Here is a 13,688-nt window from a genome sequence, read left to right on the forward strand (position 1 = left end):
TTCATGTCGATTCAGTTATGTGTCCCAAAGCTGATGACTATTGGATTTAATTTTCTCCAGTCTTATAGGAGCTGCAAACCTCACCAAGAGGCCACCAAACTGGCCCTGCAGCCACCTCCCCTTTATCCTCTCTGACCTATATAAGCAGAAGCAGGAAGCCTGTGGGAGGAGGGTTCTCTGGAGCAGGAGACCTCATCTAGAGCAAAGTTTTTTGATCTGGGGTCCTTGGGGATTTGTGGATAGGATTGAGGGGGTTTATGAAGATGCATGGGGAAAAGGGCCCATCCTTATTTTTTCTATCTTCTGGCTGAAATTTAGTATTTCCTTCCATTATGAATGTAGGCAGTAAACCACAGTAGTGTTAGCAACAAATGTAACTGTCACCAGAAGAAACCATAGGTGTTTTCATATTACGGTTGTTGCAGATACCTCAAATTATCATTCATGTTCATCACCACTTAAAATCACAGCTAGAACTTGTCACATAATGTGTTAATAAAGCAGCACACATACTAGAGTACAACTTTTAAAAAATGCTTTTGCCAGCTGCATCTAAAACATTTCCTTTGTACTACGGCCTACCTTATTTTATAAATTTAAAAACATTATTCTAAGGGGGGTCTGTAAACCTTTTGACATAAGACTACCAAAAGAATCCATGCGTAACCAAGATCTAGAAAGAGAGGGAGTGGCTTGGGGTGCTTCTCTTACTGTCACTCACAGCCCAATGAGAAGCTTCAAAGTTGTCCTAGTAGAAACTGAGGTATACCATCTTGCTGGTGCCTCACCCAAGGTGGCTGGCTGGGGAGGACACTCCTATCCCCCACCCTTAGGCTGTGATGGGCATAGCAGGATGGGAGCCTGGGGGTGAGACTGTGAGGAGAGATGACCCTGAATGCCTCCCGGGTCAGACAGCAGTGCTACGGTGAGACTCCCGAGGGCCTCCAGGAGAATTCACGCAGGTGGGCCTTCTAGACCCAAGAGCACAACTACCAAGATAGGAGGAGGTTGCAAGAGTCAAGTGAAAGTCGTTTTGCCCTATTCTTCTCACTCTCCATCCCCCCAACTCCATAGGGGGAAGCATCGGGGCGAGGGAGACAAGGGGAGAACCATGCAAAAGCAGAACTCCCCCTCCTTCCCAGATGGACTCTGGGGCCAGAAGTCCAGCCCGGGAGGGTTGGAGGGGAAAAGTCTTTGGATGTGAAATTAATCTTTGGCTTGGCCTGGCCTTTAATAAATGAAATGGAATCTTAACGACCTGAATGAGGCTGTTCTTAAAGCTGCACGACTAAAGAGCTGTGTGTTGAGTCCAAGGAGTCAAGAAGAGACTGGAGAGGAAGCCATGAGGGCAGAGATTGAAAAAAAAAAAAAAGCCATTTCATGGTTTACACCATAAAGTCTGGACTGTCCATTGCACCGGTCTCATGCACTTGTTTATCTATCTCGTTTTTTTTTTTTTAACCTTACTTATCTGAGTCACATACATTTTTATGGTTGCACTTTTTGAAGACATGTAATTCTTTAACTCAAGTGGAATTTTGCCACACTGGGGGTTGAGGGGGCGGGTGGGGAGGGCGTGGAGGTGGGGCTGCATGACTTTTGCCCTGAAGTTAGGAGTCCCATTGTGACCAAGAAAGCCCTGGGTAGACTGCACACCCACCTGGCAGGTTTCGCTGGAAAGATGTTGCCATTCCTCCTGAGGCTTGCAGGGCTCTTGCTGATTATAGGTTGGCAGGCTGCCGCTCAGGCCCTGGGGGGAGAGGAGGACAGCAGGTGGGTCACGTGGGGGCCACCTCCCGCCTCCGCAGCAGAGCTGAGGGGAGGCCTGGTGGCGGCCCCGGCAGGACGCGGGCCTCAGTGCCTCCTGACTGCGGACCGTGGTCCAGATGCCAGGAGGACGCTGACCACCTCGGACGGCGGGGCCGGGGCCAAGGGGACCTGGAGTCCCAGGCACCCTCCCCCGCTCCCGACCCCCATCTCCTCCAGCAGTGGCTACCTGGCCGCCTGCACCTGCTCCTGTCTGGTCCCCTCTGGGCCCAGCAGCCCACAAAGCCTCCTTCCCACCCCACGGGGCGCCTGGCTGCCCAGCTTCTCTGCTTCTCTCTTTTTTCTCACTTTCATTCTTTCATTTACCTTCTCCACCTTAAATCTTTTTATCTTCCCCTCATTTTGCTTATTTATTGCCTTCTCTTTCATTTTTCTCCATTACCGCTTTTTTTTTTAAACCTCATGCTGAGGGAATATTGAGAATTTCCTTCCTGTTTTAAAGCAACCCCAGATAGACCTTTTAAACCACTGTATATTTAAGATTTTTGTCATGAAGCACTACATACATACAAGAGGCTCTAAAATAAAATGATCTCTTTGCATTTGACACCCCAAATAAATATTGCAACCTCCCCCTTTCCCCTGTACACGTTACCGCTATGCTGAATTTTTAAACATATTCTTTATTTTTTTTTATTTTTATTTTTTTACATATTCCAAGGAATATGATGGAAGGATGGGAGGTGGAGGGAGCAAAGGGCAAAAAGCCCTTTTCTTGCTCACAAAGCATATGTCTTACACTGAGGCCTGGCACAGACCCTGCGTTCTCATAGCTTGAGTTAGATCTCGGCGGCCCCCCTTAGAAGGCATCCTGGCAATCTAACACATCAGCACCCCTTACTCCCCAAGGAAGGACTTCTATCTCAACCTCCCCTAAAGATGGAGAGAGGATGAGAGACTCATGATTTAGCAGCACCTCATGCGAAACCTAGAGGCTTTTGTTAACTACAAGATTTATTTATTTATTTTTAACGATTTTTTTTTTCATTTATTTATGATAGTCACACAGAGAGAGAGAGAGGCAGAGACATAGGCAGAGGGAGAAGCAGGCTCCATGCACCGGGAGCCTGACGTGGGATTCGATCCCGGGTCTCCAGGATCGCGCCCTGGGCCAAAGGCAGGCGCTAAACCGCTGCGCCACCCAGGGATCCCTATTTTTAACGATTTTATTCATTCATGAGCGACACAGATTGAGAGAGAGAGAGAGAGAGGCAGAGCCACAAGCAGAGAGAGAAGTAGGCTCCCTGCGGGGAGCCCGGTGGGGGCTGGATCCCAGCACCCCGGGATGAGGCCCTGAGCCAGAGGCAGATGCTCAACCTCTGAGCCCCCCAGGCGCCCCTCACTCTAAGATTTAAATCAGCCACAAGTGTTAAGTGGCTTTGAGAGAGAGGAGCACAGTGGCAGCTTGTGTTACAAGCTGTGCAAGGTTGCAAACACAGGAGGCCTCCGCACTCACAGTGGTCACACTCCAGCCGGAAGGTCACCCGCGATGCTCAGCATCCAGACGGCCTGATCCGAGTGGACTTGCTCCGGGCCCAGCCTCCCAGGACATCTGCCCGGCGGCACCCGGGATGCGGGCATCCCCTGCTTCTCCTCCGGCGGTGGCCTCGTTGGGGCTCTTCTGCATTCCCACCCCTCCTCAGCCTGGTCTCCAGGCGCTGCCTGCTTCGCTTGCACCCTGGAGGGCACATCTCACCATCCTAGCTCCTAGGGGGCCGGGGCCAGACTGACCTCCCTTGCCTTCTGTCTTCACGGAGGTCTGATTTCATTCATTCATTGATGCATGCATGCATGCAGCCATTCGTTCTCCAGCATCAGATTCAAATGCTACCTCCTACTTCCTTGCCCAAGTCCCTGGCTCAGCTGGCACTCGTTCCTCCGCTCTCAGCAGTTTGCCTTCAACACAGGCTTGGATTTGCACGTTTGTCTGGGTGTTAAGCCCCTTAAGGTCAGGGAGTCTGTGAGACCTATATTTACATGACATATATGTATAATATTTATTTAAATAGAAATATATATACGCTATGCTATATATTTTATATTTTTAACGTATAAATTTTTATATAGTGTATATATAAAAATATTTTTTGCAGCGTCTCTCCTCTGTCTGAGGACAGATGCGCTATGAATGGGCGTGGGCTGCTTTGACTGCCTGCTGGAGGACAGCGCCTGCAGGGAACACAATGGATGTCTCATTGACTTTACTTCGGCCCCCATAGTCCACTCCAGCGTAATCCTGAACAAGACTTAAAATGGACTTGCTGGGCAAGAAGACAATTGGTGCCAGTGCTGAAGCCATTCAGCTTTGTGTCCCGAAGAATTTCCTTCCCTCACTTGGGAACACGTAAGTTACGTTATCTGGACACAGTTTTGGAAAAACACAGAATTAAGTCTCCTTTCTCAATTCTATGGTTTACCTTCGGCAGATGCTTTGTATCTCATGCTGGTTTCACTGTGCCACCCAGAATTTGCCTTGATCATTTTGCAGACTACCTGTGGTTGTAGACACTTATTCTAATAACATTTCAATCCAAACATCATCAGGAAACTATATTTGCTGGAAGAAAATCGGCTGATGCTTTCAGACCAGAAAAGCTTTTGGAGTTTTGGGTGTTTCAGGTTACCTGTACTTCCAGCTCCACGTTTTAACCCTCATAGTCAAAAGATGGTTGGGTCCTGTTGCTGTAACAGGGCTGGTTGGATCTACGTGTTGGTGTGACATGTATTCCCTCCTCCAAAACAGTGAACAGACTGAGTAACCCCGTGTCTGGACTATGGCTATACAGGAGGTCTGAGAACAGTCTGGAAATATGGATATGGATTCTGTATTCTCAGCATGACTTGTTGATTCTGGTGTGTATATTTGTGTGTGAGTGTGTGAACGTGTGTGAACGTGTGTGTGAGCACGCATGACTGCACCCACGCAAAATGGAGTTTCACAGAAAGTAGATTCACACAAAGCTTGAAGGAAAACTGAGCAAACGAGGCAGCAGGGCCTCTTTGAGATCTTTGAGGCAGGCTGTGTGCCAGCAGGAGGGAGAGTCTGGTTTGGGGAGATTCCAGGGGCGGATGGAATCTACATCTAGAAGGATGCTACAGAGGTGGAGTTCATGTGTTTGGAGAAGAAGGAATTTCGTCCCACTTTTTTCACTGTGATCACTCTGTGTTGTAATTTATGACTTTATGTCGCTGGCTACCATGCTGGCACACAGTAGATGGTTAAAAAAGTTAATTTTTCAATTGACTTGATACTTAGAGGGAGATTGGGATACTTAGGAGGAAAAGAAGAGCTCTGGGAAGGTTCACAGCTGGGACCGGGCTTGAGAAGCAGAACTGAGACCTGGTCCAGGCCTGTGTACATACGGGTTTGTCCTAAATAAATGGAACAGTGTGATTTGCAAGTAGCTTAAGTTACCTCTAGATTGTCCCCAAGCCTTCTTTGGATTGGAGAAAACCATTTTTTTTCCACTTCAAATGGTCACCTGACCTTGTTATTTTGGAGCAGACAAGATGTGAAGTGCACAGAAAGGGTCCTGAACCCATGGCACGTCTTTGAAAGTGAATAGCTCTTGGATCTTTTTACAGCTGGAAGCAGACAGCTATCTCAGTGGCCAAAGTCTTCTGTCCAAGGGCTTGCTGGGACTCCTAACAAGTCTTTAGTTGAAGTGTACTTCCTTTGCCTTTATAAGCAAGAGTCCGCATCAGGAGTAGAGTGGAAACGGTCCTTCCTCAGATCTTTGGGTGCAGCCATTTTTTTTAGTTCAGCCAATAGTCCAGATCAGGACCTTGAAGCAGAAATAACTGGAGGTTTCCTGGAACTATGAGGGATAAGGAGGAAGGTGGTGTAAGGAGACGGAAGTCAACTGAAGGAAGCCTCGGTGACTGAGACATGCAAAGATGATTGTCTTTGAGAGCTTCCATCCACTACGGCTAGGGAGGGGACTCTGAGATGGGAAAGGTGACATATTAGGTGCTGAGCTTGAGCCAGAGTCCATCATACCAGTGAAGCCACTGGGATGTTTAGAGAGCAAATGTGACTCAGATGTGGACCAGTCTCTGGCTAATCATATAGGCACAAGCCTAATTTTACTGGGTGTGACTGGAGATAAAAGAAGGAGCAGTCAAGGGCCATCGCACGCGAGGTGGAGTGATAACAACCTAATGAAGAAACATTTTTTAGCTAGTTGAAAAAGAAAACCCTTAAAAAAATAAATGTAAATTCAGATCCATGGACTAACTGTAAAATCAGTCCTTGCCAATAGTCTAAAATATGAACCTTCTACTCCACAAATGGCTTCTGTCAACAGCACGGAGCTTGCTGCCAGAACCCTGAAGGGGAGGCAGTAACAGACTTTAAATGTGGAAAAGGTTGGTCACACGGAAGCAAGGCTGAAACCAGCGAGTCCTAAACCACAAACACCAGAAAAAACGTCAACATACCATTTGTCACCATTTCACCACCAGCCTGCTTAAATAGCCTTCATTGAGTGCGCTGAGCCCCCAGGTGGCAGCTGAAATCCTCAACAAACACTGCATTTTATTGTGGTGGTTGTCCCACCCGAGGGGCAGCTGGAAGCAGTTTGTCAGTGAAAATTCAAGAAGGAGAATCCATGACTACCGAGGGCTGACACTGAACACAATATCAAATGGAGGTACTTGAAAATTTTAATTTCTTTTGGTGGGGGTGGGGGAATTGGATGGAATGGAGAGAGAGGAGGAGAAAAGAAACACCAGGCTTTGAAAGGAAAAAACAAACCAAAAAAAAGCTATTTGGCCAGAGGGATGACTTGACCATTTTTCTCATTGTCCTGTATTGATTCATGTTCTCCACAGCAGGTGAGCTTGAGTCTCTGAAGGGATGTGCATTGCCAATCTACCTCACATATGGACAAGAATGTGTCTGAGAGGACCCCTTAAATTTTCTTCTCAATAAATATGCAAGATTTCTACCCTTTCCCCTCACCTGAATGCATGTTGCTGAGCTAAACTTCATTTCTTACTGATTTGGATGACCTCAAGTGGGTTAAAACAAAGAAAGCTCATACTTCTCTGAAAACCCTTTGTTCAATGGAATGCCATACTTGTCTCAACTCATCCCACATATTTGCCGATGGCTACTCAGTGTCCAGGAGCAGAGATGAGCAGATACGTTCAGAGATTCTATGGCATACATTTCTTAAGTTATTCAAATATAAAGTTACTAGAACTATATATCTAAATGTATATGTAATATATGGGAGGGTAAGTCACAGTGTCTGTGGACATCAGTTTTGGGCCTACTTCTTGTCAGATAGTCTCTGAAATTACGTTACTTCTTAATCCTTACGACAGTCAATGAGTTACCCATTAGTTCCCTCATTTTATGAAGGAAGGAACGGAATCTCAGAGTAACTCATTCACAATCACTTTAAAGATAATAAGCATCTTGTACATGAAAAGTTGAGGTCTTTTCGAGAGACATGATCAGCCATGATGCTGTGATTGTGTGAGGAATTTCAGCGGCTTGAATGCTTTCAGAATGAGAGCTAACTTTATGATACATTCACTGGTATTTTAAAGATTTTACTAATTTATTTGAGAGAGAGCACACGCAGAGGGAGGGGCAGAGGGAGCCCGAGAGGCAGACTGACTCAAATTGGGGGCTCAATCCCAGGAACTTGGGATCATGACCTGAGCTGAAGGCAGATGCTTAACCAACTGAGCCACCCAGGTGCCCCCATTCATTGGTGCTTTAACCTCTAGAAATTGGACTAATGATGGCAGAGGTGATAATACTAGGGAAGGATTTTGGGGATCACATTGGCAATGATTTCCTGTCACGTGTCTTCTGTAAATCTTAAGTGGCCGTGGAGCAAACAGTGCTTGCGTTACTGGGTGACCTGCCCATTTATTTTCAGCTTTGACAGGAACGGACACACTTTGGGAAAGCATGAAGACTCTCATTTTCGATATGAGTGGGTTGCTTCTGAGTAAAAATGTTGGCAGAGTGCTGTCGAGTAAATCCAACGGTGTAACTCAGTGCCACCCAAGAGATACCCTCAAATTATTTTGTTGGAGTTATTAAGGGAGTGAGTACATGCACGACTCTAACTCAGGCCTAATCATGAAAGTAGCAGAGGTAAATACTTTAAGATTTATACAAATGCCTCTTTAACTCTCAGGTTCATTCATTTTGAGTTGACTAAAGACAGACCAGGCCCAGAGGCATAAAGAAACTCGATTTCTATTTACTGCAGCAAAGACTAGTTAGCAAGACTCAGTTTTTTGGTACTAGCAAGTTATCTCAGGGAAACTATGTGTGTGTCTAAAGTAATGCTTTAAGGGGCACCTGGGCACTTCAGTTGGTTAAGCATCTGACTCATGGTTCTGGCTCAGGTCATGACCTCAGGGTCATGGGATTGAACCCTGTGTTGGGCTTGGGCTCCCCACTTAGCAGAGAGTCTGCTTGTCTCCTGCTCCCTCTGCCCCTCCTTCCTCTCTCTCTCACACACACTCTCTAAGAAATAAATAAATCTTTAAAAATAAAATAAGATAAAATAATGCTTTAAGGGGTACCTGGCTGGCTCAGTTGGTAGAACATGAGATTCTTAATCTCAGGGTCATGAGTTCAAGCCCCACACTAGGTGTGAAGCCTATTTATAATAAAATTCAGCAAAAAACAATGCTTTAAGATTTCTCCCATATTTTAAATAGCTAGGGATCCCTGGGTGGCTCAGTGGTTTAGCACCTGCCTTTGGCCCAGGGCGTGATCCTGGAGTCTCGGGATCGAGTCACACATCGGGCTTTCTGCATGGAGCCTGCTTCTCCCTCTGCCTGTGTCTCTGCCTCTCTGTGTGTCTCTCATGAATAAATAAATAAAATATTAAAAAAAAATAAATTGCTAAAAGCAGAGACCAGGCTTAAGTCTCTTTGGGCCTCTGCAGACCCAGTCTCTGTGCTGCTCCATGGCCTGGGATGTTGACATATGAGAATTCCATCAACAGACTTCCTTCCTCTGCCTTCTAGTTGGATTCAGACAAGGAGAGGCATCGATGCAAATCTGGAGAGTGGGATGAGAGAGAGAGATCTAGGTTCTCTTCCTCCTGAGCTGTGTCACCATTCAGGAGGACTGCCCTCATTGAACAGTTGCCTTGGATTCTGATAATTATTCCCTCCCCTCCCCCGCTGCTGCTAGCCCAGGATCCTGCCTGACATCTTATTGAGTTCCCTAACTCTGCCCATACCTCTGTACGTGACATCTTCGTGAAACTCTCCTCAAATTACCCTGTTGGGCTGTGCCATCTTGTTCTTGCCTGAACCCTGCCAGACACCTGTTGAGCTTTACGCATGGCAGGACACTCAATAAAGCCTTTTTAAATTTAATGAAAAAGAGTGGTCTGACAGTTCTAATATCTGCACTCAAAGATCGTTTATATTAGGGTGACCAGTTGTGCTGGTTTCCTTGGGTCTGAGGGGAGCTCCCATGATGTGGGACTTTTTGTTTTCAAATTGGGACAGTTTTAGGCAAACCAGATGAGTTGGTCACCTGTAGCCTATACTCTTTTAAGGTTTCCCATTGGTTTAGAAAAAGATTATCCTATCTTTGAAAAGATTTCTAGGATCATATTTAAGCTAAAGTTATTTTGCTCAATAGAGTCTTTCCTACTAATGAGAAAATGTGTGTCTGAAATGCTTCTCTGAAGGCACATTGGTGTAATGTGAACACAGGATGCATTATTTTGTCTGTTCAACTCTGTTTACTCTCCAGAGGAAGTCACCCAAGGAGCTAGTGAGGCATCGGGAGTGATGCATAAATGCTTACCAAGAAGTTTTGAGTGAATAGAGTGACCAAGTACATTGCAATGAAAAATGGGGCTGCTTGAATATGGTTTTCTGATTAAAAAAAAAAAAAAAACAACACTTTGGGGCATTTTAAGTGACAGTTTTCTGTATCCCAGTCCTTCCAGTGTGCTGTTATCTTGAGAACATGGGAAGATATTTGCATATTGTGAAAAACGTATTTTATTGCTTTGTGTAACTAATTTCATTTGTTGGTAATTTTAATTCCTATGAGAATTAAGGAAGAGAATTCCTAAGAAAAGCAACTACCTCAAACAAAGCTAACATTTTAAGAAGAAATCTTTATTTACATGTTGAATATAGTTGGATTATTTTATTTTATTTTTTTCCCCAACAGAAACATGTTTATCAAATGACAATATTAACAGCCATCACACTGCTTTAGTAAATAGACTACCTGGGAGGAGGAAATTTAATAGGGTTAGAAATCCACCACAATCTAAATGCTTTTCAATTCAAGATATTATTTTCTGGTAGGAGAGCTTTTGAATATTCACCACGGGAAGCCAGAATTGCAAATATGTATCCCTTTACCCCTGCCATTTACTCTCAATTTTCTTGATCTACTTGTTCTCCAAATCATTGTTCCCTTCTAAAAGTTGGACAAGTTATTTAAAACAAATTGGTAATATTGGCTGGCTAAATGAGAATTTAATAATTTACCTCCGGTATCTCAAGAGAGCTCCCTTTGGTATTATCTCTGCACTGAAATGGCTGTTGTCAATGTGGTTTTCCAACCATAAACTACTATAAGGAATGTGTGAAAGATATTGATCTAAGTGTCTTAGCTTCAGTTTGTTGTATAAACATTTATTGAATGCCTACTATGTGTAAGAAGATAATAGAAAATCAAATTTCACAATAGGAAGGTACTAACTGAAACATCAAACTAATGGAGAGAAAAAAATTAGTAGTCACTCATTTTGGTTAGGTTTTAAAACATTACATTTAAAAAAATATATAGGTATTTTTAGGCTGAATTTTCAAGATTGGATTCCCTTTTTCTTTTGTAATGTGAAATTTGTAAGAGTTTAACTAAGTGTTTATAAGTAACATTTTTTTTTTTTTTTCAGAGAAATGTGAGAACATGAAATGAGATCCTAGAGTCCCACAGTAAATTTTCCATGGCCTCGCTGGCTTGCCCACAGATGTGCTTTGCAAGATTAGGATGTGATGCTTGTGGCTGATAATGCAGTGGAATTTGTTACTGGACTTAGTAATTATTGGTCATAATCCTGAGTTGTTATTACCATTGAGATGGGCTGCAGAAATGAACACAAAGGCCAAGGGACCTGTGCCTCTATTGAACAGAGAGGGGAAGGTGGGATCCAAAACCAAATTTTCTTTGGTGGCAATTTTCTTTCTCCATAAAGGCAATAGAAGGTATGTTGGAGAAATGACAAAAGATCTTAAAAATGGAAATGTTGGTGATCATGTCAGTGCAGAAATTGTGCTGATGAAAGATCAAGAAAATCTCACATTGCAAATGGACCAATTATCTGATCTTAAAATGCCTCATCCTGGCTAATAATGGTGTGCTTTGAGGTTTATCAGTCAGGGGTTCAGACCATAAGAGTTCTCTGGTCCTTGTTTTCTTCATTATAGCTTTATTCCTTTGGCTCCAAACACCATTTTTATGTTCAGGAAAATGGGTCATTAATAGCCATAAAAAGCAAATATCTTATTGATTAAAGCAGTTAGGTAATAGCCCAGGTCTTGTAAGAATGGAGATCAAGATTGGTGTACGGTTGAGGAGGGAGTACCACCTGATGTGTGAGGAGTTCTTCAAGGAGAGGAAGATGAGGCAAAGTTTAAACTATTTGATGTTAAATTTTGTCCAAGGACAATGTGTATTAATCCAGTGAAACATATCTTTTGGCCCTGGAATTCCACTTTAAAAAATTTATATTAAGGAAAAAAAGCCAAAATACTTGTGCAGAAGTGTACACACAACGATGTTTATCACAGTATCATTTAAGAGCAGTTTAAAAGTGAAAGTAACCTAAATACCTATCAATAGGGGTTGGAATTCTCTGCCCTGAACCCAAAATGATGATGTAGATGTGTATGTCAAGGAAGGCCATGGCATATTATTCACAGAGTTAAAGAGAAAATAATTCCAAAGGTTATGTCTAACATAACCCAATTGTTGTTTTTAAAAAATATTAAAGTAAAAAATGGAATTAATATGTAGATATTAACTTGCATTATTTATGTTGCAAAGCTTGTTACTATATATTATTTCTGGGTAATAGGAATATGAATGACTTTTTTTTTTTTAACTTGTTTGAAACTTTGTGCAGGTATTACCGTAAAAATCTGAAAAACAACAAAAACAAAAAACTTTCAGTTTTAAAAACTGAAGTACAACTTTGCCTAAGCAGAAGTCCTTTTGACTCTAGGTCCTGGGTGCGTCAGCTGCAGCAGGAAGTCTCTTTGCTAGGAAATGAAAAGCCCCATCTATACATGGGGTCTGGAAGCTGTAGCAGTAAAAGCACCTCAGTAGTCCAACCTGAGTCAGGGAACTGAGAAAAAACACTTTCAAACATAAGTTTGGACTCTACTTCTCATCTGCCCTTCTCTTCCTAATTTCTTTTCTTTTTTTTTTTTTTCTTCCTAATTTCTGACCCATGTTCCTGCCACCCGCTATTACTTGCCTCTGAATTTCCCACCGATTTCAAACTTAACATTCCTAAAACTGACTGGGATCTCCACCAGGTCTCTGATGGGATGCAATCTGTCCCCCGTTTGACCTTCCATAGTTCTTTGTAACCTCTACTGGGACACCTGTCTCCTGGGACACTTGTGTCCTGCGACCTGTATCATATTGATTTGGACATCTGTCTTATTCTTCTTGCAGAATGAAAGCTCCTTAAGGCAGTGTTTTTGCCTTACTCTTGGCTATTTCCCCCCAAAGCACCAAATTCTGTGCTCTTCTGATGGGAGGCACCAAAACCACATACAGGAAATCACTGAGAGAATGGACAGATGACTTCTGCAGGTTGCTAGCTCTCATGACATCTGGGCTTGCTTGTTATTTCTTAGCAATGTAGAAAACCACTTTCTCACTCTCTTTTGCCCTGTTGAAAATCCAGGCATGCCTTAGTAGAGATAAGGCAGAGAGAATTAGTGCTGCCCTTCTCTGATACTTGTAAACACAGGGTGTAGGATGTGCTATCATTTGAGGAAGTGGAAAATGGTACCCAGCCAACTATTTCTTGGGTCATTAAAAGTTATTAAAGAAAGCAATAAGAGACATGAAAGTAACCATTGCAATAAAGTGGAAGCTGTAGCTCAAAAAAAAATTAATTTAGAGAAGCCAGATGGGAGAAGATTTGGAGAATACAAGGAGAATGCAGGAGAGGAGGAGTCATCAGAACAGTTCCAGAATGACGGCTATGGAATAACCAGAATGCTTCTGTTGAACCATGTCTGCATAGGTACCAGTAAAATGAGTACTTTTCAATAAAAGGGGTCCCTCTAAGAATTCTTCCCTACTGCGTCAGAACCAGTCTGGGTGCTGGAAGGTCTTTCTTACCATTGTTTCACTTCAGAGATCTCTGCCTCGTAGTACTACTCTCTGGATTGCCAGTTCTTATTCCTGCTTTCCCCCAGGCCGGTCTGTGTCCTGCCTGGAATGCCATAAAATTCTTCTGGGGTCTCTGCGTTCTCTGATCACCACCTGCAATTACAATCCCCCCAAGAGGAATTTACTAACGTCATTGGAAAACGAAGTCTCACAGCATTTAACTACTTTCCCAAGGTCCACGTTGAATTTGAGAGTGAGCCAGCATTTTGTGCTTGTGCGGTAGAAGCAATAAATACCATTCAGCACCGCTTCCAAGTAGCAATGCATTTAAAATGATAAAGGATAAAAAACAGTTTTCAAAATCGTCAGTCCTGCTCTGCACCACAGCGGATGTTAACATCTTGCTTACCTGCCACGTATAATTGCAATATAGTGAAGAGTTTGTGAGCCAAGGGGCCTGATGTTCATTGTGAGGGTCAGAAGGCTACTATTT

General features: G+C 43.5%; 1 protein-coding gene across 5 annotated transcripts in view; it reads right to left on the reverse strand.

Moving 5' to 3' along the window:
• CDYL (chromodomain Y like) overlaps window positions 1-13,688 on the reverse strand; it is a 230,733-nt gene that overhangs the window by 208,138 nt on the left and 8,907 nt on the right. For all 5 annotated transcript variants that reach the window (XM_072813993.1, XM_072814000.1, XM_072813999.1 and 2 more), the window contains exons 2-3: window positions 13,205-13,348; window positions 1,661-1,750 (exon numbers count right to left, since the gene is read on the reverse strand). In XM_072813993.1, the coding sequence (XP_072670094.1) occupies window positions 1,661-1,750; window positions 13,205-13,207 (93 nt within the window). In that variant the 5' untranslated portion in view covers window positions 13,208-13,348. The remainder of the gene's footprint in view (window positions 1-1,660; window positions 1,751-13,204; window positions 13,349-13,688) is intronic.

Source organism: Canis lupus, chromosome 37 (genome assembly GCF_048164855.1).
Source record: "Canis lupus baileyi chromosome 37, mCanLup2.hap1, whole genome shotgun sequence".
Lineage (NCBI taxonomy): Eukaryota > Metazoa > Chordata > Mammalia > Carnivora > Canidae > Canis > Canis lupus.